The sequence below is a fragment of the Liolophura sinensis genome, chromosome 6 (genome assembly GCF_032854445.1).
Source record: "Liolophura sinensis isolate JHLJ2023 chromosome 6, CUHK_Ljap_v2, whole genome shotgun sequence".
NCBI classification, from domain to species: domain Eukaryota; kingdom Metazoa; phylum Mollusca; class Polyplacophora; order Chitonida; family Chitonidae; genus Liolophura; species Liolophura sinensis.
The window spans coordinates 53413825-53437289 of NC_088300.1; the positions used below are offsets into that span (position 1 = coordinate 53413825).

The window sequence follows — 23465 nt, forward strand, 5'->3', positions numbered from 1 at the left end:
GGCCGCATTCCTCCCCTGATTTTTGTGAATGGTAATTTGTCGGCCTATATGTGGAATTAGAAAAAAATCCCCTGGTGAGAAGAATTTACATAGGAAAAAAAATAATAAAATGCCTTAACTTTTACATTCTGCTATATTCCAACTGCAGTTTCAAACTTTATGTTATTTTCAAGGAATATGACAACTTCATGTTATTTTCAAGGAATATGACTTATTCCTTGAAAATAACGTGAAGTTTGGAACTGCAGTTGGAATATAACAGAATGTAGAAAGTTAAGAAGGCGTTTTATCAGATAATTCAAAACATAGGGGCCTACATTCAGGTAAAATTTCTCCAGGTCTTCTGTACATTGAGTGTAACTGCTCAAAGCGCCATCTACAGGCCATCCGACTCAAGAGAAATATGGCGACACCAAATTGCAGTTTTGGTTGTTAATCGTGGGAAGACGGAGGTCTTTGTCAGACCCTAGAATTGTCAGTAAGGGTAATTGTCTAAGTAACAGTTTTAGGCTTTCTTTGTTCCATTGATTTTGAAGTGAATATAAGCTCGGATATGCTTGTCCCGGGTGCTATGGGTCGGGAGAAAGTTGTTGATGTTGTTGTTGGACGGCGTAAAATTTAGGCCACACTTATGAATGTTGAATGTTTTTGTTTTATCGTTTGGGATAAAGATGGGGAATTGTAAAGTTTAGGTTGCACACGTGGTAGAGAATATGACGAATAATCTGCTTAGCATTTAAACAATGCTCAACCCTGAAGGGGTTAAACCACAAAGAAAAGTGCAGCCAAAACTTTACAACTCCCTGGTAGATAAACAGAGCAGCCTGTATGAGACCACCGCAGAGTGATTATGGAAAAATGTCATCAGATATATGCATTATTGTGAAGATCACTCCACCCCATTTCTGTGGGCCGCGCGGAAAAGTTCATCTGTGACATGCCCAAGGCATATATGGTTTACACTAGGGACTCCACTTTCCTCCATTCATAAAACTGCACCAGCATATCAGCCAACAATAAGTCCAGTTGTCTCTCGAGTTCATGCAAATATTGGCCAGACAAGTGGAAACTCTTGCAATGAAGCTAACATAGATGACTTGGATGAAAGACGTTATTTTACAGTAGTTGCTGTATTGAATAAACATCGACAGCGCCATTGGCACCTAACATAAAATCACATCTTTTAGCTGCTGTAGTTTGTGAGAGCTTTTACCTGTCCCCCCGATATCTGCGTGAGCTCGTGAGACCCCTGAAATGCCAATTGGGCTTATCCGTGAGAGTGACATTAAAACAACAGTCAAATCAAAAAGTAAGGGGCCTCTGTGGGTCAGTTGGTTAGAATGCTAGCGCAGCGTAATGACCCAGGAGCCTCTTACCAATGTGGTCACTGTAAGTCCAGCTCATGCTGACTTCCTATCTGACCATATGTGGGAAGGTCTGCCAGCAACCTACGGATGGTCATGGGTTTCCCCCAGGCTGTTCCCGGTTTCCTCCCACCATAATGCTGGTTGCCATCGTATAAATGAAATATTCTTGATAAAAACACCAATCAAATAAATAAATAAATCAATCAAAAAGTCAAATTTCAGGCTTCATTTATTTATTTATTTGATTGGTATTTTATGCCACTCAAGAAAATTTCACATATACGATGGTGGCCGGGATTAAGATGGGAGGAAACCGGGCATGGTTCGAGGGAAACCCAAGACCATCTGCAGGTTGCTGCAAGACCTTAATTCCCACGCACGGCCGGAGAGGAAGCTAGCATGAGCTGGACTTGAACTCACAGCGACTGCCTTGGTCAGAGGCACCTCAAACTTCATGTAATAGGCCTACATAAGTTCACTGTACTTTAAAAGAGGTAATGAGCTGACATATACTTTTAAACAAGACCTTGGCTTAGTGGTTAAGCTGCTTGCCTTTCAGTTACTAGGATATGTGAAGTATGGGTTCAAGTCTGACCTTGGACAGGGGATTTGTGAATCCCCAGTATTGCTGAGATCCTAGTGACAATAAAATAAAAATTCATCAATGCTTGTGTGGATTTTGGTTGAAGGCCACTTGTCTTCCTTAATTATGGTGTGCATGTGTGTAAGTCACATGTGGGAAATTTCATCAGTAAGTCACCAAAGGTTGGTCTTCACCTTTGGCACTTGTTGTACTCCACCAATAAAAATGACCTACGTTGTATCAGTTAAAATTGTTGAGTATCGCATCAATCAAGTAAATAAATATGTTCTATGTATGCTTTTTTTTAAATCTCAGATACCCAGCTAAGAAGATGGAGGCTAAGAAAGATGTGGGTCTTCTGGCATCAAATCAAAAGTTCATGCAAGCTCTGATATCCAGCTTGCAGCGGGTTTGTGTCGAGAGTCTGGATTTCAACATTTCTGTGCTGATAACAGGCAACATCATTGTTAACATTGATGGCAGTCACATTGATGTATTGGAAATCCGTGAAACTGTCCATAAACCTGAAACAAATAATCCACAGCACCGTCAGAATGGTGCAAGGTGGGAGGGGACGACTGCTCTCAAGCCGAGCCATTCTGATGTAATGTGTACCTACCCTCCGGACTACAATGTAAGACCACGCATAGATGCTGAAGTTCAAACAGTTATTTCTCATCATGAACTGGGTTTTCATGGGGAGACAAAACCATGCATATTTCTAAATGACCAGTCTACAGAGGAAGGTCCACCACACCCAACAGGTTATGTCATCCCACATGCTTATCCACAAAGTGCGACAGAAACTGAGAGGATGACACAGCTAACTGGCCTCCAGAAGTTGACAGGGGCTAACAGGAGAAAAAGGATAAAAAATCATCCTGTCAGGATTATTAAAGGTATATTATTAAATAAATAGTGGTGTTTTATAACTGAATTTCGTTTCAAACAACAGACTCAGTGAAACTGCTGCCTTGAAAGCAGCAGTGTGTGAATTGACTAAAGACAGCCACAATCACAGTCAGATATTGCTAATGGGGATAGATCACTGTGTGATTTTCATGCAGTTGAACACCCAGAAAGCTGACTGCCATTGAGTGTGGCTTTACACGAGTCTTGACATTTTTTTTTCAAGGTTGTTGGACTGCACCTCCATTACTTTATAAACACACTTATCTTTTTGCAGTTGTGCTTTCAAATGAGGAGTATTTTAGTGCATTGCACAATATTGTTTTTCTTTTGAAGTTAATATATCTTCATTCACTTTAAGATCTCTGGACCTTGATCTTAAGGCAGCATTTTGTGATTGCAGAGACAAACGTGTACTCAGAAGACACAAGCAAGGTTAAGGATGAACCAACATCCCTAGAAGCAGAGGAACTGTCAGAAGTTGAGCAAGGGGTGAGTGATGAAGAAGTGGAGCAGGAGGTGAGTGAGGAAGAAGAGGTGGATGATGTAGAAGATGAGTCTGAAGAGAAGTCTGACAAAGATGACCCAGATTTCAATCCCGAGGATGAGGTACCTCACATCAAAGACAAAGTACCAAAGAGAGGAAGAAATCCCAGGAGGCATGCAAAGTCCAGGTTTTCAGGAACTCAGAGTCCAGACATAGTTAAACACAAGGGAAAAACGAGTAATGTTAAGTCCAAGGCTAAAATTGCAAAAATAGAGGAACAAAAACTGAAGAAGTCACCCAAGAAATACTCTTGTACAGATTGCAGTCAAGTATTTACAGCCATTAAAAAACTTAGAGCTCATCAGAAAGACACTCATAATAATGGAGGTCTCAAATGCCCAGATTGTGACAAAGTATACAGTTGTGACATGACACTGCGCCGCCATCGAAGCTCTATCCATTTAGGTGAGAAACATCCCTGCGAAATATGCGGACGTACGTTTACTAGTCCAAATACGTTGTATCATCACAAACGTGGAGAGCACAGTGACAAGAAACCCTTCAACTGTGATCAGTGTCAGAGGCCATTCAAGTTTTATCACAGCTATAAGCTGCACATGTTACAGCACAAAGGGTTGAGACCTCACAAGTGTTCCCAGTGTGACAAAACTTACCTGACTGCTAACCACTTAAAGCAACATGTTCAGGTTGTTCATGCTAACACGCGGAACTATTCATGTTCTACCTGTGGTAAAAAGTTTGGTTATCTAAATAGTCTTAAGGTGCATGAGAAGTTGCACACATCAGACAGACCATACAAGTGTTCAGAATGTAACAAAGGCTTCATCAACCTGGGAGCACTAAAGTCTCATGCAGGGCGACATGTCGTTGGCAGACATTTCAAATGTGACGAATGTGGCAAGTTTTACAAGACAGAATTCTTATTAAACATTCACAAACGTCGCCACACTGCAGCAGTGTCACGTTTTATGTGTGACATTTGTGGGTTAACCTTTATGTTTAAGAGTAACCTAGAAATGCATGCCGCTGTCCATTCTGATGTTAAAAAGTTTCAGTGTTCGGAGTGTGGGAAGGCGTTTAAGACGTATCCCACACTGTATTCCCACCAGCAGTGTCACAATCCCGTGGACAGATTCAAGTGCTCTGTTTGTGATAAAATGTTTAAGACAAAGGGCAGGTGCTATGCTCATGAGAAGAGGCATACAGAACAGAAAAAGTATCAGTGTAACTATTGTCACAAGCTCTTCTCCTCTAAAGGTGACATGTCCAAACACAAGCGCACAGTTCACTCAGATGCCAAACGATTCTCTTGTCCAATGTGCGGGAAACCCAGTGCTAGATCAGATAATTTGCGTGTTCACCTAATCAGGGTCCATCGTAAAGATCCACAGGCAGCAAATGCATTGATTTCACACATGATCCAGAGTTCTGGTGCATCTGGTAGTGCTGCTGGAGAACTGTTTCCTCAGAATCAGGGGAACACAGAGTTTTCACAGGTACATCCTTTCTCTGTCACTGAGAGTGCTGTTCCCCCTGAACAGACTCGTGTAGCATGTGCTGACCCAGGCAGCATGGCCACCATGGTCCCCCTTCACTGTAACATGGACCCTAGTGTAACACCTCAGCTGCCTCCGCAACATGCCCCACACATGCAGACAGGGGCCTATCAGCCATATAGCATGAGTATGCAGTCAACTTCTATGACCGGTTACTGGTATCAAGATTCATAATTTTTGAAAATTATGCCACAAAATTTATGAAAAATCTTGCATCGGCTGTGTTATAATTATTATTTTTTTTTGTAAGCGTGCTTTTTTTCTGATGTCATACATGTACAAAATATGTAGGTTGTTTTGTATGGCAAAGGTGCTAAAATATATACTTTTACTCTTTATTATATTCATATTTATAATTTCCATTATATATTAAAATAGCTATAGTGCAAGTAGCATGATATGGACTTAAGTTTTATGTGTTGTCTTTTCATTGGTTAAATTCTGGCATGCTTTGTGTCAGTTTGAGATGTGAGATGCTTTGGCTATGACTTCGTTTGTGTCATGATTTTGTGAACATTTACATATTCATATTATATGTAACATTGAGCTAAACAAGGAGATAATGTGATGTGTTAAAGCCAAATTATTTATAACCAAAACACCAGTAGTTTACAGCTTTTGTTTACATTTATATATACACTGTAATTGCTTCTGTTTGTATCATTTTCTTTTTAAGACTGATTTTTTTTTATGATTCTCATTGTCATTACATTGTTTGTTGAAAAAATCCTGTTGACATGAGAATGAATCATGTGCATGTACGCAGAATGCATTAACCTTAACTGCTTAATGACGTCTATCTGTGTTGTTGGTCAAAAATGCTAGCTCACTGTGACTATACGGCTTTTGACCTGTGAGGTGGAGTGTTCAAATCCAGCTGTTGGAAATTTGGATGTGGTTTTAAGTCAGAGAGTTTGTGAGGTAGACAGGTACCCAGCTAAGGGCAGTGGTTTACTTCGGACGCTCTTGTGTCTCCACCCACGATAGCATTATACAAGTAGAGAATTTTTGAGTATGGCATTTCAACACCAATCAAATAAATAAATAAATCAATCTAGGTTGTAATGAAAATGCCTTATATGTTGTTTTTTTTTATCAGTTACATACATGAATATATACTCTAGTGGAGTCGACATATATGCCTGCCTTCTAAACAAACCTCAGAACCTGCAGATTGTGATGGGCTAAGGGCTGTGGGTGGGTGATGGCTGAACGGTGCTTACTTTTCTTTGGATACAGGTGTTGGTTCACTCCCAGCCTCCTGACTGGGAATTTCCAAGGGTAGCCTGCCTCCTCTAGTTTTCAGGTCCTGTGAGGCATCTGGCCATAACAGACTTGTCTTGTAATGCTCTTATTAGGCATATTGCCTTAACTAGGCTTGTGTTACCAATTGCGTACAGCAATTTCCCTAGATTTCTGTCACCTAGCCTAACAATCACGCTACAACAGCTCAGAAATGTTTCACATAACTGCAAATCTAGTTATAGACTAACTATTTGGTGTTTAAGCCAGATTATCTGTTAACAAGGCTGCAGACAATCCATAAACAACAGTGTAGAATGTCCTGCACACACACATGCATATACCTGTCATAATAGTACAAGAAGCAACAAAACGTGTAACTTCAGGGCAAATTTTATTGCATGGAATCAGTTTTAAAAGCCCTTTATAAACAATTTTTGATAAAAATCTGATTTAATATACTTTCGAAATAAGTCATCATAAGGTTGTAGACAATGCTGTTCAATAATCTGATATACAATCATAGGCCAACCATTGCGATGATGTGATGCTGCTTATAATGGTTGGACTGACTGACAGGAGGGTAGCATCTGACTGTACAAGTTTATCTTGCTTAAGCAATGTATCCTCACAAATATGAAGTACAAAACCATATGTAACAAGTGCATGTATTCAAAATTTAGGAATATGCATGTACCTCAAGTATTAGAAGAGTGTCTTGAGGAAACATGCAGAAAACAAATGTGGCTTGAGGTACAGGATTTTGCGAGTAAGGTAACAGTTTGTGGGAATGCCGTTGTGTTGCTCTGGATTTCTTTGTTTGAAACCAGTGTACTCACCTGTTTCGAACCGATGCCAGGAATATAAATCAACCGCTTTCGTTTTGTATGTTTATAAGATATTCCGTGCATGTTTAAACTTGCATGTGCTTAAACAATGTCCCTACCAGTTTGAGCCATCAGAATAATTTTACATACATGTCTATCTACATGTACATGTAAGTCAACAAAGATCAAACATAACAAAGCATAAATGAAATCCATAGATGTAGAGCTAAAACCACATTAAAAGTATAAGCAGATGTACATCATTACATGTTTACATAGATCTTCATAGTTCTTCCTTGAAACCAATGATAAAAGCAGCAATAGCTAAAGTCAAGTGTCATTCACTGTGTATGTACATGTGCATTCTGCCTATGCCTGAAGGACTTACAAATCACACATCAGTTCAGGAAGCTATCCTCATAACTCACCTCCATGTAGTTGTTGCCATATTGAATGAGCAGTATTATATATGGGAAATAATGGTCAATGAAGTGGAATTAATATTACTTGAACTTGAACACAAAGGAGTAAAAATATACACATATATGTATGACATGTATGCACCTGAAAAAACACAGTGCCTACTTGTTCAGTATGTTTAAAGAGGCAATAATGGACATATATGGCAAACAATGCATATTTACTAATGAAATCATATTTTCTATTTTCCCACAATTTTGTTTACGCCCTAATATTTTCTATTTTCCCACAATTTTGTTTACGCCCTAATAACAATATGCTTCTGTATGTACCTGTACTATTTACAGTGTTAAGTGATTCTAGAGTTTGAAAAAGGTGGTCGCTTTATAAATTTTCAGACAATCTATATTAAGCTCACTCCTTTTGTCATTAATTTCCAATAAAATTGAGCATGAACATATGCTTCAGAAGCAGTTTCATGGACAGAATCTGTACATGTGGAAAAGCCGCATTACACCATGTCCTGGATTGGCTATTAAACTTAAGCTTGCACAAGTTTAGATAACAGGCATGGTAAGTTTCTTCAAAATCCATGGTCAAGTGGTTTGGGAGGAGTTGCATGGGTGAAAGCGACAAAGAGATCGGTGGAGAGCCAGGGCAACTTTGTTGCCAGGGGTTGGTGCAAGTATTGTTATAAATACATATATTCTTAATGCGAAACAAAATGATTCTCTTTCTTACTTTAGAGTATGGTACTAAGACGCTGACCATGCTCTTAATAGTATACCATGTAGTGCATAAGGCAAACTGTGGAGGTATAAACAGCTTCATGAATGACCACACATGGATTAAGATTTTGGCATTAATTTAAGCTGATTAAAGTTAACTGAGCACTCATATCAGGTAGGTGGAAGGATTACGTTGTCCTAAGTCAGATTTGTTCTAAGGTCCTTGTTCATTCTCTGAGATTACTTCAATTTTCTGCAAAAATGATCTATGAGCAACACAACACTGATCCACGTTACAATATGTTTACGTGTAGCTAACGGGTATATTTGAGACACCATATCCTAATTAAATTAACAGGAGAGAATGTTAGCAAAGTGTTCACAAAATTTGGATTATACATTACATATGACAAGACTGAAGGTACTGCACTATACTTGCAACTCAAGGGTTTCTTTCTGGGGGGCATACTTCATTTGTAAAATCCAGCTCAAGGCCTGCAAAAGGCCAGGGAAGGGGGACTGAATATGATTTCTCCCCCGCCCTGAGCACTTCTAAAAATGTACATGCCATTACAATGAATAAATAGGTGTCATGTACAAATGCATCAAGTAGATAATAAGCATATTGATAAAAATCTGAAATAAAAAATGTCATAATGATGAGAAAGCCACAAGCCGATTAAAAACCCTGCTCTGAACAAAAACTTCTTCTTACCAAAGACGAGAGCTGTTCTATTCCTTACCATCAGAATACAATAAACACCTGACTATTACAAGAAAGCAGCCAACCCATGTACGAGAGACTCGCGTGTGATCACACCTTGCATATAGCCTGACTAAATTGACATGACGAAACGAAAAGTTAAAGGGATAAAAATATAGGTGAGATATTGCATGTCAGCCTGAATACTTTTGCAGATAATATGTACGATGTCTTTCAAGCACGAATGATGATGTGTAGATGTTCATATGGTGGTCACGGCGTACTTGTAAATCATGGAAAAAAGTAGGTGAAGTTTTCGGCAATTTCGTACCACAGTAATCAAAATTTACGTGTAATTCTGTCCTAAAAGTTAGAAAAACAAGCAAAAATGACAAATATGCAGTTATGCAATAAAATGAAGCCTTTGATCATCAAGAACATCATGTCCAACAACAACAACAACATCCCTCTCCTCACATAAAACTGCTTGCCACATGTAAAAATCCAAATGACATACCGTAAAAGCTTTAAATTCTTAGTGGCTAATTAAATGAAATTGAATGATTTAAGGAAAGGAATCAGGGCTAGAACCATCTATAAGTATTATCTTCACAGCCTCAATGTAACATTTTTGCATCAAATACATGATGTAAATTATCCGTTCGAAGTCTCCTTAGTTGTTCAGCAGTTAGACACCCACAAATCACAGTTGATAATGGGAGTATTATGGACAAAACATACATTGAACTGAGGTACTTATAACAGGCCTTCTGCATCAACAACATCTCCATTGCTATGCTTCTTGGTAACATGCCTGAAAAGAATATGGTATGGCCTTGGTAAGTACTTAGATGCCAACTAAACAACCTCCCCTGATTTTCACAAGGGCCATTTCTATCACATCTTTGGAAATCTATGTCTGGAGATCTACTCGGCAGAATTCGCCTGTGTCTAAATTCTTGGCCATCACTTGGGACGGGTCAGCATTGGGCACAATGTGGCGTACAAAGACGTATCCAATGCAGCAGTCCTACAAAAACAAAACACAGTCTGTCAGAACTCCACAAAGAATTTCTCTACATGCCACACTGTCTGATCTTCTTTCATTATGTTTCACTTGAACAGAATGATTTAATGTATAAGCAATTTTCACCACAGTAGTTTTTGAAAATATAATTTACACAAAATCTCTACAAAAGTTAACACTAGTTACCAGACAAAAATTTTAGGACTCAAAAAGTAATATGGTATAAAATGACCTAAAATGTCATCCATGACAAAACTGCTCAATTTGTATGATTCTGAGTGTTCTTATTGATATTAGAAAGATGTTTTGAAGTTTGAGGCAGAATGACATTGAATTGGAAAAATGTTTCACCACCAACAGTTTATTTACCACTAAAAATGCACTTTAAGGGGTGGAATATTAGGTAATTTGAAGTGGGTACATGCATAGAAGTAGGAGAGAAGAAAATCAGTCACTTTGTAACACATGGCTATTTACCAGTGTGTGACCCCTGAGTATATCTAACCTCCACTTAACAGACTGCCACAGGTGTGACTTTGTAACACTTGGCTATTTACCATGTCTGGCTGGAGTGTGTGCCCCCTGAGTATGTCTCACCTCCACATAACGGACTGCCACTGGTGTGACTTTGTAACACTTGGCTATTTACCATGTCTGGCTGGAGTGTGTGCCCCCTGAGTATGTCTCACCTCTGCATAACGGACTGCCACTGGTGTGACTTTGTAACACTTGGCTACTTACCATGTCTGGCTGGAGTGTGTGCCCCATGAGTATGTGTCACCTCCAGATAACAGACTGCCACAGGTGTGACTTTGTAACACTTGGCTATTTACCACGTCTGGCTGGAGTGTGTGCCCCCTGAGTATATCTCACCTCCAGATAACGGACTGCCACAGGTGTGACTTTGTAACACTTGGCTATTTACCATGTCTGGCTGGAGTGTGTGCCCCATGAGTATGTGTCACCTCTGCATAACGGACTGCCACAGGTGTGACTTTGTAACACTTGGCTATTTACCATGTCTGGCTGGAGTGTGTGCCCCGTGAGTATGTGTCACCTCCAGATAACAGACTGCCACAGGTGTGACTTTGTAACACTTGGCTATTTACCATGTCTGGCTGGAGTGTGTGCCCCCTGAGTATGTCTCACCTCCAGATAACGGACTGCCACAGGTGTGACTTTGTAACACTTGGCTATTTACCATGTCTGGCTGGAGTGTGTGCCCCGTGAGTATGTCTTACCTCTAGATACCGTACTGCGGCTGGTGTGACTTTGTAACAGCCATTCAGGTGAATCTCCTCCAAGTTGTAGCAACTGTTAGCCAGGGCAAAGATGCTCTTGTCTGTGACATTCCTCACACCAGATAGGATTATGCTCTCCAAGGAACAGCAGCGTGCAAGTTCACATATGCCAGCGTCACTCAGCTGAAATTGAGTACAGACAAGAGTTATACCCGTGTGAGACCACAGGTGTATACATTTATACCTCCATGTTGAGTCAAAACATGCATACAAGTACTAAATCATGCAGCTGCAACTACAACTACCTGTGACCCTGCACAATGAATATATAATGTACATACATATAAAACTGCTTTGTATGTGTGCATGGTGTACATTTTACAATTAATATGTTGAATATTAAAACATGATTTTCCAGTTTGAGCTATTTTTTACTTGAATGGTGTCTTATGCTGTACCCAAGAATATTTCACTTATACAACGTCGGTCAGCATTACTGTGGGAGGAAACCGCGCTCGAAAAAAAAAACCATGACCAGGTTACTGTACACCTTCCCAGGTATGGCCCTGAACTCAAAGACCACACTGGTGAGAGACTCTTTGGTCACTGTGTCTCGATGTCATGCCAACCACTCAGCCACGGAGACCCCTTTGTCAGTTTGAGATGGGTGACATAGAAATATACATTGCAACATCACTTTTTCAGAGTTTGCGAATTACAAATGCTGTTTTATTATATGCTATGAAACATAAGTTTAAATTTCACAGAATATTGATTTCTGCTGTGCTTTACACACCAGAACGTCCGTATACAGCAGACGATGATACATGCAACAGAATACAAGGGGGGACAACTCAGGTCTCAACCAAAATTGTATTAGTCACTAGGTGTAACCTGATAAACTGCTGATCTCCATGGTCTTATCCAATGAGAATAATAGAAATTTAAATGAAGTATGGCAATTACATTTGTACAACCTTAATTCAACACATACTTATTTTGTTATTTGATACGTATTAACACTGTGCTCAAGGAGTTTTCACATGTGACTGCTTGTCAGGATTATGGGTTGAGGAAACGGAAGTAAACCACCAAATAAACCAGCTGCCTGACAAACCTCCTAACTGGCCACAGCTAAACCAATGAAAGCTGAATATGAACATTGGTGAGGGGCCTGACAGCTGCAGTGCACCAGTGCTTTAACCATCTGAGCCGGTAAGAGTCCACATTGACTCAGAAGGTTGCGTACCATCCATATATCATACTATGTTTTGATACACCCTAGATCAGAAAACAAAGATGGCCACTGAGCATGAGTATATTCCTGTAAAACTTTAGTCTGCATACAAATCTGCTTAATGTACATCCAACTTAAGTACATAGTCTCATTATATACTGGTATTCTTTATATCTGTCACAACTATATCTCGGAAGAGCATATCTATCTTTGCAGTAATGTCTCAAAATCTAAGGGGGCAAAATGAATACCTTTATTACATGCAATATAAAAGAAGCAGTAGTTACTACAACACAATCCATACCTCGCGACATCCCTTCAGGCCAACATGGGTAAGACTTGTTGAATTTTCAGCTAACAGAAACAAGAGATCATCTTCCACACACAGCAGCCCTGACAGATCCAGGAGGGCGAGATTACAGCAGTTCAGGGCCACTTGCCTCAGGACATCAACATTCATCTGCACAGATAAACAACTCACACAATTCCACCGCACTAACTTACAGGCAATTCAAGGCAAAGACATTTATAACCATTGGTTTGGTAAAACAGCCTTGAAAAGATATATAGATGCTTTGATTTAGAACAATTTATTATTTATGTTCTATAAATGCATAGAACATGCATGTAAATATAAACCTGCCTAAATGGCCCAATTATCACCTTCTAAAAATCATAGAAAGAGACAGGAAGTTATGTTCTTTACCATCTTTACCGAATATTGAATATAATATAAGCTGGAAAGTATTCAACGTAAATGATCCAAATTTGACCTCAAAAGTTTTGGAGGCAGGTAAATATCATAAAATATGACTTCTGGTGAAGAATCTTCCTTTTTTTCAGTGAGGTATCATCAAACCTTTCAAACTAACCTCCAGACACATTTAAAAGATTAACAGCACTCAAAATCATACATGATTTTGAATGTTGAATCATACATGATTTTGAATGTTGAATCATACATGATTTTGAATGTTGAATCATACATGATTTTGCCGAATGTTAATCTAACAACATCAAGCAAAATGTGCAGTTTCATTTCTAGTCATGGGATACACTTTAGGCCATTTATCGTAGTAGCTTTATTTAAATCTCTTCCCAGGAAAGATGTTGTGTTTTCCCCACTGTTCTATTCAACTTCAACTGTTGGCATATGAACAGTAGTTTATACCACAAAGACCTCCACCAACCTTTCTACAGCTGAGAAGCAGTTTGCGGAGCTGTGGTGTCCTGGAGGTGTCCTGAAACAAAGGCAGTAGACTCTCCCCAGTGATATTCTCCAGGAGACTCAGTGAGAGCACCTCCAGTTTACCACAGCACTGACTCACAGCCTGCAGACCCTCGTCACTAATGTGCTGACGGACACTGCCACTGATGTCCAGCTCACGCAGCTGGCCACCCACCTTCTCCAGAATCTACAACACAATACAGGACTTATTACGTGACCATAGAGTAAGGCAAACACACATAAAGAAAACCAGGTACAAATTCTACAGACAGTTGCAGAGTTTAAACCAAAATTACAAAACTTAATTCTGCTATACAGTCTACCAGAGTGCAAAAAAACAACACACACACAAAATATCAATATACAAGATTTATAATGGAAAGATGCCAGGCAGGTGCTCAGATTGAAGAACTGTTTTTTCTGCTACTTTCACTGTTTTGCATATTTAGAAGTATGTGAATCATCCGACCGGAAACACAATCCAGGTATAAACGTCATACAGGGTGTTATTAGGCACAAACTTTGTCCACCTTTTCAAGGGTGCTTTCTTGGTGAGCGCAACATATGAGGAGAGCCTGAAAAGTTCTCAGCCAGAGGTAGGTAAAGAAGATTCATTAGACTGTATGAGCTTAATCTTAACGACCTGCAACTTCCTTTATGTATGATAAAGAGGTGCTCAATTCGTAGCCTATATAACTTTTCTGCCTCGCCTTGTAGTACTTCATCTTAATCACAGCATCCATGTCTTGTCTAATCTAGTAAACCATCATTTTGTGACAGTTAAAATAACTCACTGATAAACATAACCTCGAAAGTATATGACTAGTGAGAAGTATGCCACTTTACTCTACAGCTTAACACAACGATGTAATCACTCCGGGCAGAATGCCTGATGTCTCTGTTTGTTCTAAAAGTTGACGCTAAAAATGTGCAAAATTGTGAAATTTGTATGGCCCATCTTGGTGCAAAATTAAGACTAGACTAGACTTCCAGAAACATTCTGTCAGTGCATTTGCTGGCAAACTCATCCACGCAACTGAACACACAATACAAGTCAGAAAAACAAGTAAAGACATCTGAGAATTTCTCTCTATCAACACCAATTTATGAAATTTAAACTTCTACACAGAAACTTTCCAAAGTCATAACATTAACATTTTCTGTAAGTATATGCTTGAGTAAATGGGTCAAAAATTTTAAACAGGCTAACAATGCTGCTGAAAGATGGCTTCAGAAATGACCCCCTTTTCTGTATTGCTACACTTTTGATAATGCCTAAATGCCATCTGAAACTCAAAAACGTGATTGACACGGTTCATTTATGACACTAACCTTGGTCAGTGTGTCATCGCTGAGCGCAGACACGCCGGACAAGCGGATGGACATGAGGTGCTTCAGCCTGGTGACACACTCCACAAACAGGTCAGAATCTTCCAGCAGTATGCCACAGAGGGACAGCTCTGTCAGAGTAGTGGGCAGTGTCCAGAGGGCCTCAGAGTCAGGCCGGGCACTAAGCTTATTACAGTAGGACAGGTCCAGACTCTTCAGCTGAGTACAGCCTTGAGACAGCTGGAAACATAATAGACAGGGTTTATTTATTTCTCTGAGTGGTGTTTTACACAGTAGTACAGAATTCTTTGCTTATATGACAACAGTTTGGTTTATGGGTGGAATAAACAGAAATGACAGGAGTAAACCATTCCCCGTTTGCTAGGTTCTGGACAAATCTCCTGACTCAAAGCCGCAGCCAAGCCAGTGAGGGCTAGATGTGAACACATCAACTGCCTAAAGCCAATGCTTAAACTGTCTGAACAAGCGGGGCCTTTCAAGCAGAAATGACTGTTTTAATATGTTGATTCAGACAGGCATTAGATAAATGTAGGTTTAAACAGGTACACTGCGTAAGTTATTTGCAGTTACTTATAAGACTTGTACAAGGCCATGTTCAAGAAAATTTAACTCATATGACATTAGTTAGGCCACAGCTGAAGTAATCTCACTAAAGCGGTCACTTCAGATACTGCCTTTCAACTTTTCAATCCCAACTCATCCACTGCTCCTCCTATCAAATTCATACTTCTGTAGTTTGGGAATGAAGTCTGCTCATACGATGACTCGGCAGAGGTTCTAATGTCTCAATTCTCCAACACAAGATGACTGGGATTCTGGGAATAGGTTTTACTTCTGATAACGACAAATCAGTATAGAGAGTGGTTACTTAATCTGATTTTGGCGATATTGAGGCAGTCTAAAACACTCAGCCATTGAGCCACTCAGCAAGATCTATTAGTGCCAAATGTGCAAAAGTAAAAAACTAACATAGGTTTATTTTGTTCAGTTACTTAAAGTCACTGAACAAAATTATAATCACATTTACAACACTTTGAAGTATTGATCTCTGAACTGTTTAGTGGAATGATGTGTGCCAACCACAGATGATTAGGTACACGTATACTTGTATACATTTGATACTGAGGGGGCTTCTCATACACCTCACATGTTTGACATTAATTTAGATGAAAAAGTAGGTTTCATCTGTTTTTCCCTCGTGCGGAAGAAGATAAGCACTGTACTGCAAATGGATTTGGTGTCATTAGCATGGCACTCCAGTGAGGCAGCACTGTAAGTATGTTGGTACTGGGACCAACCATTGGGGAGATATTGTTGAATGTGAGGTTAAACCTGAAACAGATAGACAAGTAGGTTTCATCTGCTTTTCCCTTGTCTATCTGTTTCAGGTTTAACCTCACCCTCATCTTTGTCTCCCCATAGTAGTTCTAGTACCAACATATTTATTGTCCTGCATCACTGCAATATCATGTTATTAGCACCAAACCTATTCAAAGTACAGTGCTTAACTTATACCAAGTATGTAGATTACCGCTTTCTAACCACTCAATCATTGGATTGTGGTTCATTATTTTCTTTGACCCACCGAAGAATAAGCTGGAACATACATACAAACATACATGTACATGTGAAATACCAGACATATTGTAGACTGCACTTACGCTTATAAGTCCTTGACCAGATATTCTGTTGCAACCATGGGCATTTAACCTGCAGTACAAATAAAACAGATATTTATGAGGCTATGAAGTGGGACATGTGGGATGTGAAATATTCTTGTAAGTCTGTAACAATGTTTCCAAAGACAAAAAATTGCCGTTTCTTTCTGCATCAATCTGCATACTATCTTTGTTTCTGCCTTAAGTGATCATGAAAAAGTGCCTGATACACTTGTAGCTTTCTTAAGGAGTGTCCAGATGAATGGATATGAACGAATTATATCATTGCTTCAAACAGTTGCTGCCGTGCCTGAACATTTTTGAACTCTTTGCTTTGCAGCTTCTCAATTCAGATATCACATGTTTGTGATAAATTGTTATCTGCTCTCTGCCAAAACCTTCATTTCTGATACTTTTCCCGGAAATTCAATATCACTCACTTTTTTAAGTTGGGACAGCGCCTCCCCAGCTCTTCCAAACTCACATCGCTCATTGTCAGAAGGCCTACATCCAGTTCTTCCTAGAGTAATATACAGAGTTCTCATTATAGGATATACAGCCTACTTGTAGTTCATAATGATGAATACTGCATCCCAAATATCATCTGTCTGACGATAGGGCTGAAAGCCTCTAAGCAATGTCCTTCAAGATATAGCAGGCCTGCATTTCTCTCCATAAATCAAGATTAGATTCTACATTACACAGCAAGAGACATTGCTGAAAACTTGAGAACTTACAGAAATGACAAAATAAGAAATACAAAGTATTATCATAATGGTTTCCAGTGGCTAGAGAGAGTGTTTTGCTGTGATCAACATGTAACTGATCAATGTATTTTGCTATGAGAGATCAGCAATGATCTCATTTTAGAGGAAATATTCAACAGCATTTCTGTTGCATCATCTAGATGAAAAATACAATGTTATCTATAACTTACTAAACTTTGTCCAAGATGCTGAGCTATGGATGGGAAGATTGTGTCATCTAGCCGCGGAATGCCTTTAAGCTCAAGCACTCTGACCAAAGGGTTAGCACTGACGACTTTAACAATACCTACAAAAAAAAATCCATTATAACTTCAAGACACCATGTCCAAATGTACACAAAGCATGTTGGGATTTTTATTTAACCAAACATAAGTAAATATAGGATATTCATACATATTTAATATACATATAATGATAATTTCAAGCACAGGATTTGACTGAGAAAGAACAATAGCTTGAGAAAAAAAAGGACTAGCCTGAGAGAGTTCCTTCACTGGGTAAAGAAGCACCATTCATGCACCTTAATTCTGAAACGGATTGCTGCTTCTATCTCTCTTAATTGATCAGTTCATTGATAAAAAGTTGAATCCTTGGCAACATACTCAATGACGTGGTACTTGAAATTACCTTCCCCAGAGACTGATGTACAGCCCTTTCAGACTGAGCTTCTCCAGACATAGGGAGCAAATATTTACAAGTCCTTTAGAAGTGATATGGGACAGATGTTTCAGCTCAAGCGTTTTCAGTTCCTTTTGTCCCTCTGTAACCGCAAGGATGCCCTCGTCTGCAAGAACAAACAGTAAAATCAAAACGTGTTACATACATTGAGCAGAAGCGATTAATGAACGCAAATAATTTTGATAACTGAAAGCAGAACTACTTCAATAAAACTATAATTATCTTTCCATACATTACAGAATGTAGACTATGAGAAAACTTTCTGTGTGCTTTCTGTTGGAACGAGGTGCTGAGAATAGCTGTGTCAATCCAGCCACTGTTACAGCAGCCTTACATCTTTGTGACTCATATGAACCCTGGGGGGCATCACCTTTGTTCTTTTTTATATTTATTCTTGCAAGAACAGCACTTGACTTCTGAGTAATTGTTGACCAGCTGAACAGTCTCTGAGGACGTTTGTTTTCACTCAATGTCTGAACTCAAGTTTGCTCAACTGCAACACTTCTCACCAGTATCACTAACCAACATTGAAAAAAATTCAGGCTTAAGATCAGATATTGATCAAAATCTATATTGCAGATTTATATCATTGTTGACCTGTAACATTGCTCACTCATATCACTGCTCACCTGCAACTGGTATTATTATGACTTACCTGTAACATTATCACACCTTATTATCTGGAGTGTGTGAAGCTGGCAATTACAGGCTGCTAGCTGCTTCAGGACCAGGTCTGTATTCTGTTCACACCTATACAGCAACACATGGCGCAAACTAGACACAAACAAATTGTATGTAATGTGACACAAATAGTGCTCTGACAACTGTCTGTGCTTTATCAACCGTTCTATTAGTAATTCTTTGTATACTGTAGGTAGATATCGCTGTACTTGAGGGATTCTGTGGAGATTGTTCTGAATGCATCCCAAACAGATGTCTCGCAGGAGTTTCACCATGGCAACTGATGTGAAAAATGTTACACACCAGATTGCTCAACATCTGAAACCAAAAAGTTAGACCAGTAACTTACATGTATCATAAGTCAGTAAAATCACAAAATGTATTTTTTTATCTGCTTGGGGTTTTATGCCATGGTAGAGGAAAGGTAATCAGATTTATCAGTGAAAAAAGAGATCGATGCGGGACATCACCGCACATTGGCATGGCCCCCTAGCCTGAATTTCCTGAATAGAACTTGCAAAAGATATATTTATATTTGTGATAAGCCCGACAGCATGCTGCAGTTCTAGTCAGAAGTCACTCCTTTTAAAATGATTAAGAGTTTCAGTGTGTAACCTACACAATGGCAGGTACAACTGAAAGCGTGAACAGAGAAGGGGTGCTGAAGTCAAAATATTGTTCAAAATGAATTACCAGGTAAATAAGTAACTATGGATGAGGAAAGAATGACTATTCGTGAAACAAGAAGATAAGGTGGGTAACTTAGCGTTAGCAACGTTGTTTGGAAACTCTTAACTTCTTTAAATCGAGCTACTTCTGAATAGAACTGTAGCATGTCATCAAGCTTCTCGAGTTCTAGTCAGAAAATTCGGGTTGCATTCGACTCCTGAATTTTAAACCGCAGTGACGCCTGGATTCGAGTCTGCGACTTTAGTGGGCAGTAGCTGATCGGCAGGGGCGAGAACAAAGCTTTAGCCGAATGTTTAGCTGATCATAAGTTGCAAGAGCAGACGAAGTTCAATTCCCACTTTCAGTTCACAACAACAACAACGTAGCATTCTCAAAAGAAAATGAATCAGTAACAGCTGCCTTAAAGCATTAATGTCCGACAGTGGGAGTACCATGTTTAAATATAGATACACTGTAATTAACCATTTCAATACTCACTGAATAAGTCATGGGGTTTAGTCATGGCGTTCAGATTTCACAATTTTGTTTACTGTTACCTACCATCGACTACAACAACAACGGAGACGAAGGGGAGTAATTCTGTGTTGTTATTTAATTAATGGGATTGTCTCCCTTCCTCTTCCCGTGCATGATACGATGTCAGGTGAACTATAGACACAAGTAGAGCTCTCCTTTAACTAAAACAACCACAGTGACGAGTAAGGTCATATTTACTTATATATTTATTTGATTGTTGTTTAACGCCGTGGTCAATAAATACTCTTCACACGACTTTCACGACAAGACTTGTCAGTGCCATGACATACACTTTCACATTAGGGCCGGCTGGCGTGATCGTGTAACGTAGGGGTACAGAACATACTGCACTACTTTCACGTCCACGAATAGTGGGTATTTCGAAAGCATAATTAAGGATTTTATAACAACATTTTCAACGCTAGAGCTTCCTTGACCTGGCGGTTAGCGTGATAGGTCGTGGATCTTTGCTGGGCTATGCCCGGTTTCCTCCCATCATAATGATGGCCCTATAAGTGAAATATTCTTGAGTACGTCGTAAAACACCAATTGCTTAAATAAATAAATAAATAAAGTTTTCCACCTCAGTGAGTTTTACAGAGGGCACATTTTGGGGGTAATTTCATGCATCGAAATGTTCAATAGAGCTGATTAAAATGATAACAAGTGACTAATATCAAGTATGGCATGAATTAGTGCGTCAAGACGTCGCGACATTCTATTCACAAGGCTGTTTATGGTGTCATTAGACAAAGTGTCCCACTCATCAGTCAGAATCCATGCGTCGAAACAGACATTCGTATACCATGCAGTCGTCAATAAAAATGGACGTTCCGGGTCAATATTCGCAAGGATAATTCCAAAAACTACGTTTTGACACCAACCACAAAAGAACTAAGAAAGTACATAAAGTACGAAATTAGGACGGAATCGTGCAAAGAGAAGCAGTCAAAAGATTTCAATGATGAAAGTTCTAGGCGAATGAATGCAATCTATGTTCAAATCGTGGAGCATGTTAGTATATAAGTTGTCGATAATGAAAATATGAATCTCAATTGCGCTTCGACCGCAACTTTTCATATGTCCAACGTGGCGATTTAATTCAACACAGCGTGAATATACAGCACCCTGAGATAAAAACTCCTGTAGAGTTTAAAGATTGTTCCTGGTGATGACCTTTCAGAATATGGCATACCAGGCTTGCTCAAAAGGGTTCATATCTGGGAGCAAGAAGACCGTGGTAACTGCTCCACATCCTCTGCCTCAAGAAATTCTCTCGCTGCAAGGGCCCAGTGTGGCCTAGCGCTTTTGTGTTGGGGCCAACATTACACTGTTTCCAGAAACCCTACTTGCGTGTGGAACGACGTTGACGTTTTCATCCGGAACCACCGCTGAAGTTCTCCACCATAATGTATACCAGCCCATATCATCACTGAGTCGGCACTACTTTGATTCCCTTCCTCAATACATTCATGGAGGATCTAGACAAATAACCGTGAAACCTTTGCACTTTATGAAACTTTGACGTCTTTCTACATGTCAAGGGTATAGCCACTCTCAGCCTTAAAGATAGCATGTCACCAGTGTCCAAGCTGTAGCCTTTTGTACTCTGAGCCTAGTAAAGACGAGCAAGTCTGTGTTGAACGGTTAGGCCAGGACATTTGATCATTTATTTTGCTCGGTAACTATGTTGAAACAATCTCCGATTCACTGTTTGGCGGGAAACGCTGAGTCCGTACTATTGATTCCACAAATGATAAAGACCGTTCATTGATATTTTCATGTTCCTGTGGAACCAAATGAAGCCGTCGGAGATCGTCGGGTCCTCACATGACCCTCCTCTCGATGACCTTGGAGGAGCAACCGCACTCTGCGATCTTCCAACGGAACGAGCAACAGGGGGCTTGTCTGTACCCTTATCATCGGAGTACAAGCACACCTCGGTGTACACTGGAAAAAGCGTTGGACATGGGAAAGGGGCAAAACAGTAGAAAAAGGCCAACAGAAAGCCATATTACGTAACTAAAAAATATGCAGGAAAATCGTCATCCCTATAGTTTAGGTACTGGGCACCTAGACTTTGTAATCTTTCATCCGCTCTGATATGATTACTGGGTTACTCGAAGAGAAATATGTTTTATGATTGGGTGTGAAGAAATTTTATTCCAATTTTATGCAACAGCGTACGTATACCACAAACATTACAGTGAGCTTCACATCTCAACTGATCAGTGTTGTGACATATTCTATGCCTATACATATACCGGAAACATTCAGAGGGGTTTCAACGACTCGATTAGACAGAGAGCATTTTCGCCCATATTAGATATACATATTCCTTTCCAGTTGTTAGGAAGGTCTACTAGCAACTTGCGGATGGTCGTGTATTACCCCCCGGCTCTACCCGGTCTCCTACCACCATAATGCTAAATGTTAGAATATTTCCCCCATATATACTGAGCTCTGATGGAAGCCTGGTGATAATAGGAAAAGACAGCTCAAACCTGGAGTAAGAATAGCCCGATAGATTGCTGAAAATTCTCAGGTGAGTTTTAAGGAATATACATCTTCTGGGTGGGGTATGCTTGACTTGTTTTAAAATATTTTTCAAGTAATGTTTGACTGGTGGCCATAAAAGTTTATTCCATTTAAAGTCTCTAGCCTTCCCAAATCGCACACGGATTCGACCTCTTGTAGACGGGTAAAGTGCTGTCTCGCTAGCTCCAACTCCCTACCAGTAATTAACTATTAATTAAGGTCATGTGTTAATAATATATCTTTCGCTGGACTAGCTAGGGCTTATCACTGCATTTTTTTACCTAATTCCGCTTAAGCCATGGTGCTTGAGGGCGTGTAAATTGTTACTATTTATGCATTTACATGAACAGTTAGAATAAAACACTGACTCAGGTAAACTGACAAGAGGCCGTATGTCACCGTGTATGTGTGATCATTTGCCAGCTATCATACTGTCGTCGCTGCTTTGGTTTTACTCTCTATGCTGTACGTCTTTAATTACATTGTATTCCTGTAAAAACTAGGATTCTGCTCGTGGACTAAGTATTCCCGAGGCCTGGCCCGTTTGCATTGTTTTAATGTGATTGTATCTTAAATGTGATGACAATAAGGCATTCTGAGTAATTCAAGACCAGTGACGTCTAATAAATTGAAATTAATATCACTGCATTTTGTTTTTACCCAATATTGCTTAAGCCATGGTGCTGGGCGGCGTGTAAATTGCTACTATTTATGCATTTACATTAACAGTTAGAATAATAGCCTGACTCAGGTAAAGTAACAAGAGGCCGTATTTCACCACTTACTTGTAACCATTTGCTAGCTATCATACTGTCGTCGCAGCTTTGGTTTTACTCTCTATAGTGTGCGCCTTTAATTGTATTATATTTTGTTCAGACAACGAAGATTAAAAGTGCTTAACTCCGAGAGTAAAATGGTCCACGTCATCTAAGTGAAAAATTCGTTCGGGGGGAACACACAAATGAAATAGCTTTAGAGTTGCTGTGCTTGCTGAATTTTATGTGGTGAAGA

The 23465-nt window shown here is 39.6% G+C and overlaps 2 protein-coding genes across 2 annotated transcripts; one reads left to right on the forward strand and one right to left on the reverse strand.

Annotated features, from left to right (window-relative positions):
- The first annotated feature begins 444 nt into the window (after positions 1-444).
- Positions 445-5968, forward strand: LOC135468493 (zinc finger protein 3-like). The gene is made up of 3 exons (XM_064746776.1): positions 445-484; positions 2266-2849; positions 3263-5968. Exons 2-3 carry the CDS (start codon positions 2282-2284, stop codon positions 5095-5097), a joined length of 2403 nt encoding a protein of 800 aa, XP_064602846.1. The 5' UTR covers positions 445-484; positions 2266-2281; the 3' UTR covers positions 5098-5968.
- Positions 5969-7689: 1721 nt separating this feature from the next.
- Positions 7690-19936, reverse strand: LOC135467345 (F-box/LRR-repeat protein 2-like). The gene is made up of 11 exons (XM_064745115.1): positions 19878-19936; positions 18685-19028; positions 17979-18135; positions 17522-17660; positions 17025-17104; positions 16588-16636; positions 14909-15145; positions 13539-13763; positions 12653-12808; positions 11112-11294; positions 7690-9873 (listed from the first exon to the last, which is right to left on the reverse strand). The coding sequence occupies exons 2-11, from the start codon at positions 18983-18985 to the stop codon at positions 9757-9759; spliced, it is 1644 nt and encodes a 547-aa protein (XP_064601185.1). The 5' UTR covers positions 18986-19028; positions 19878-19936; the 3' UTR covers positions 7690-9756.
- Between the last annotated feature and the right edge of the window lie 3529 nt (positions 19937-23465).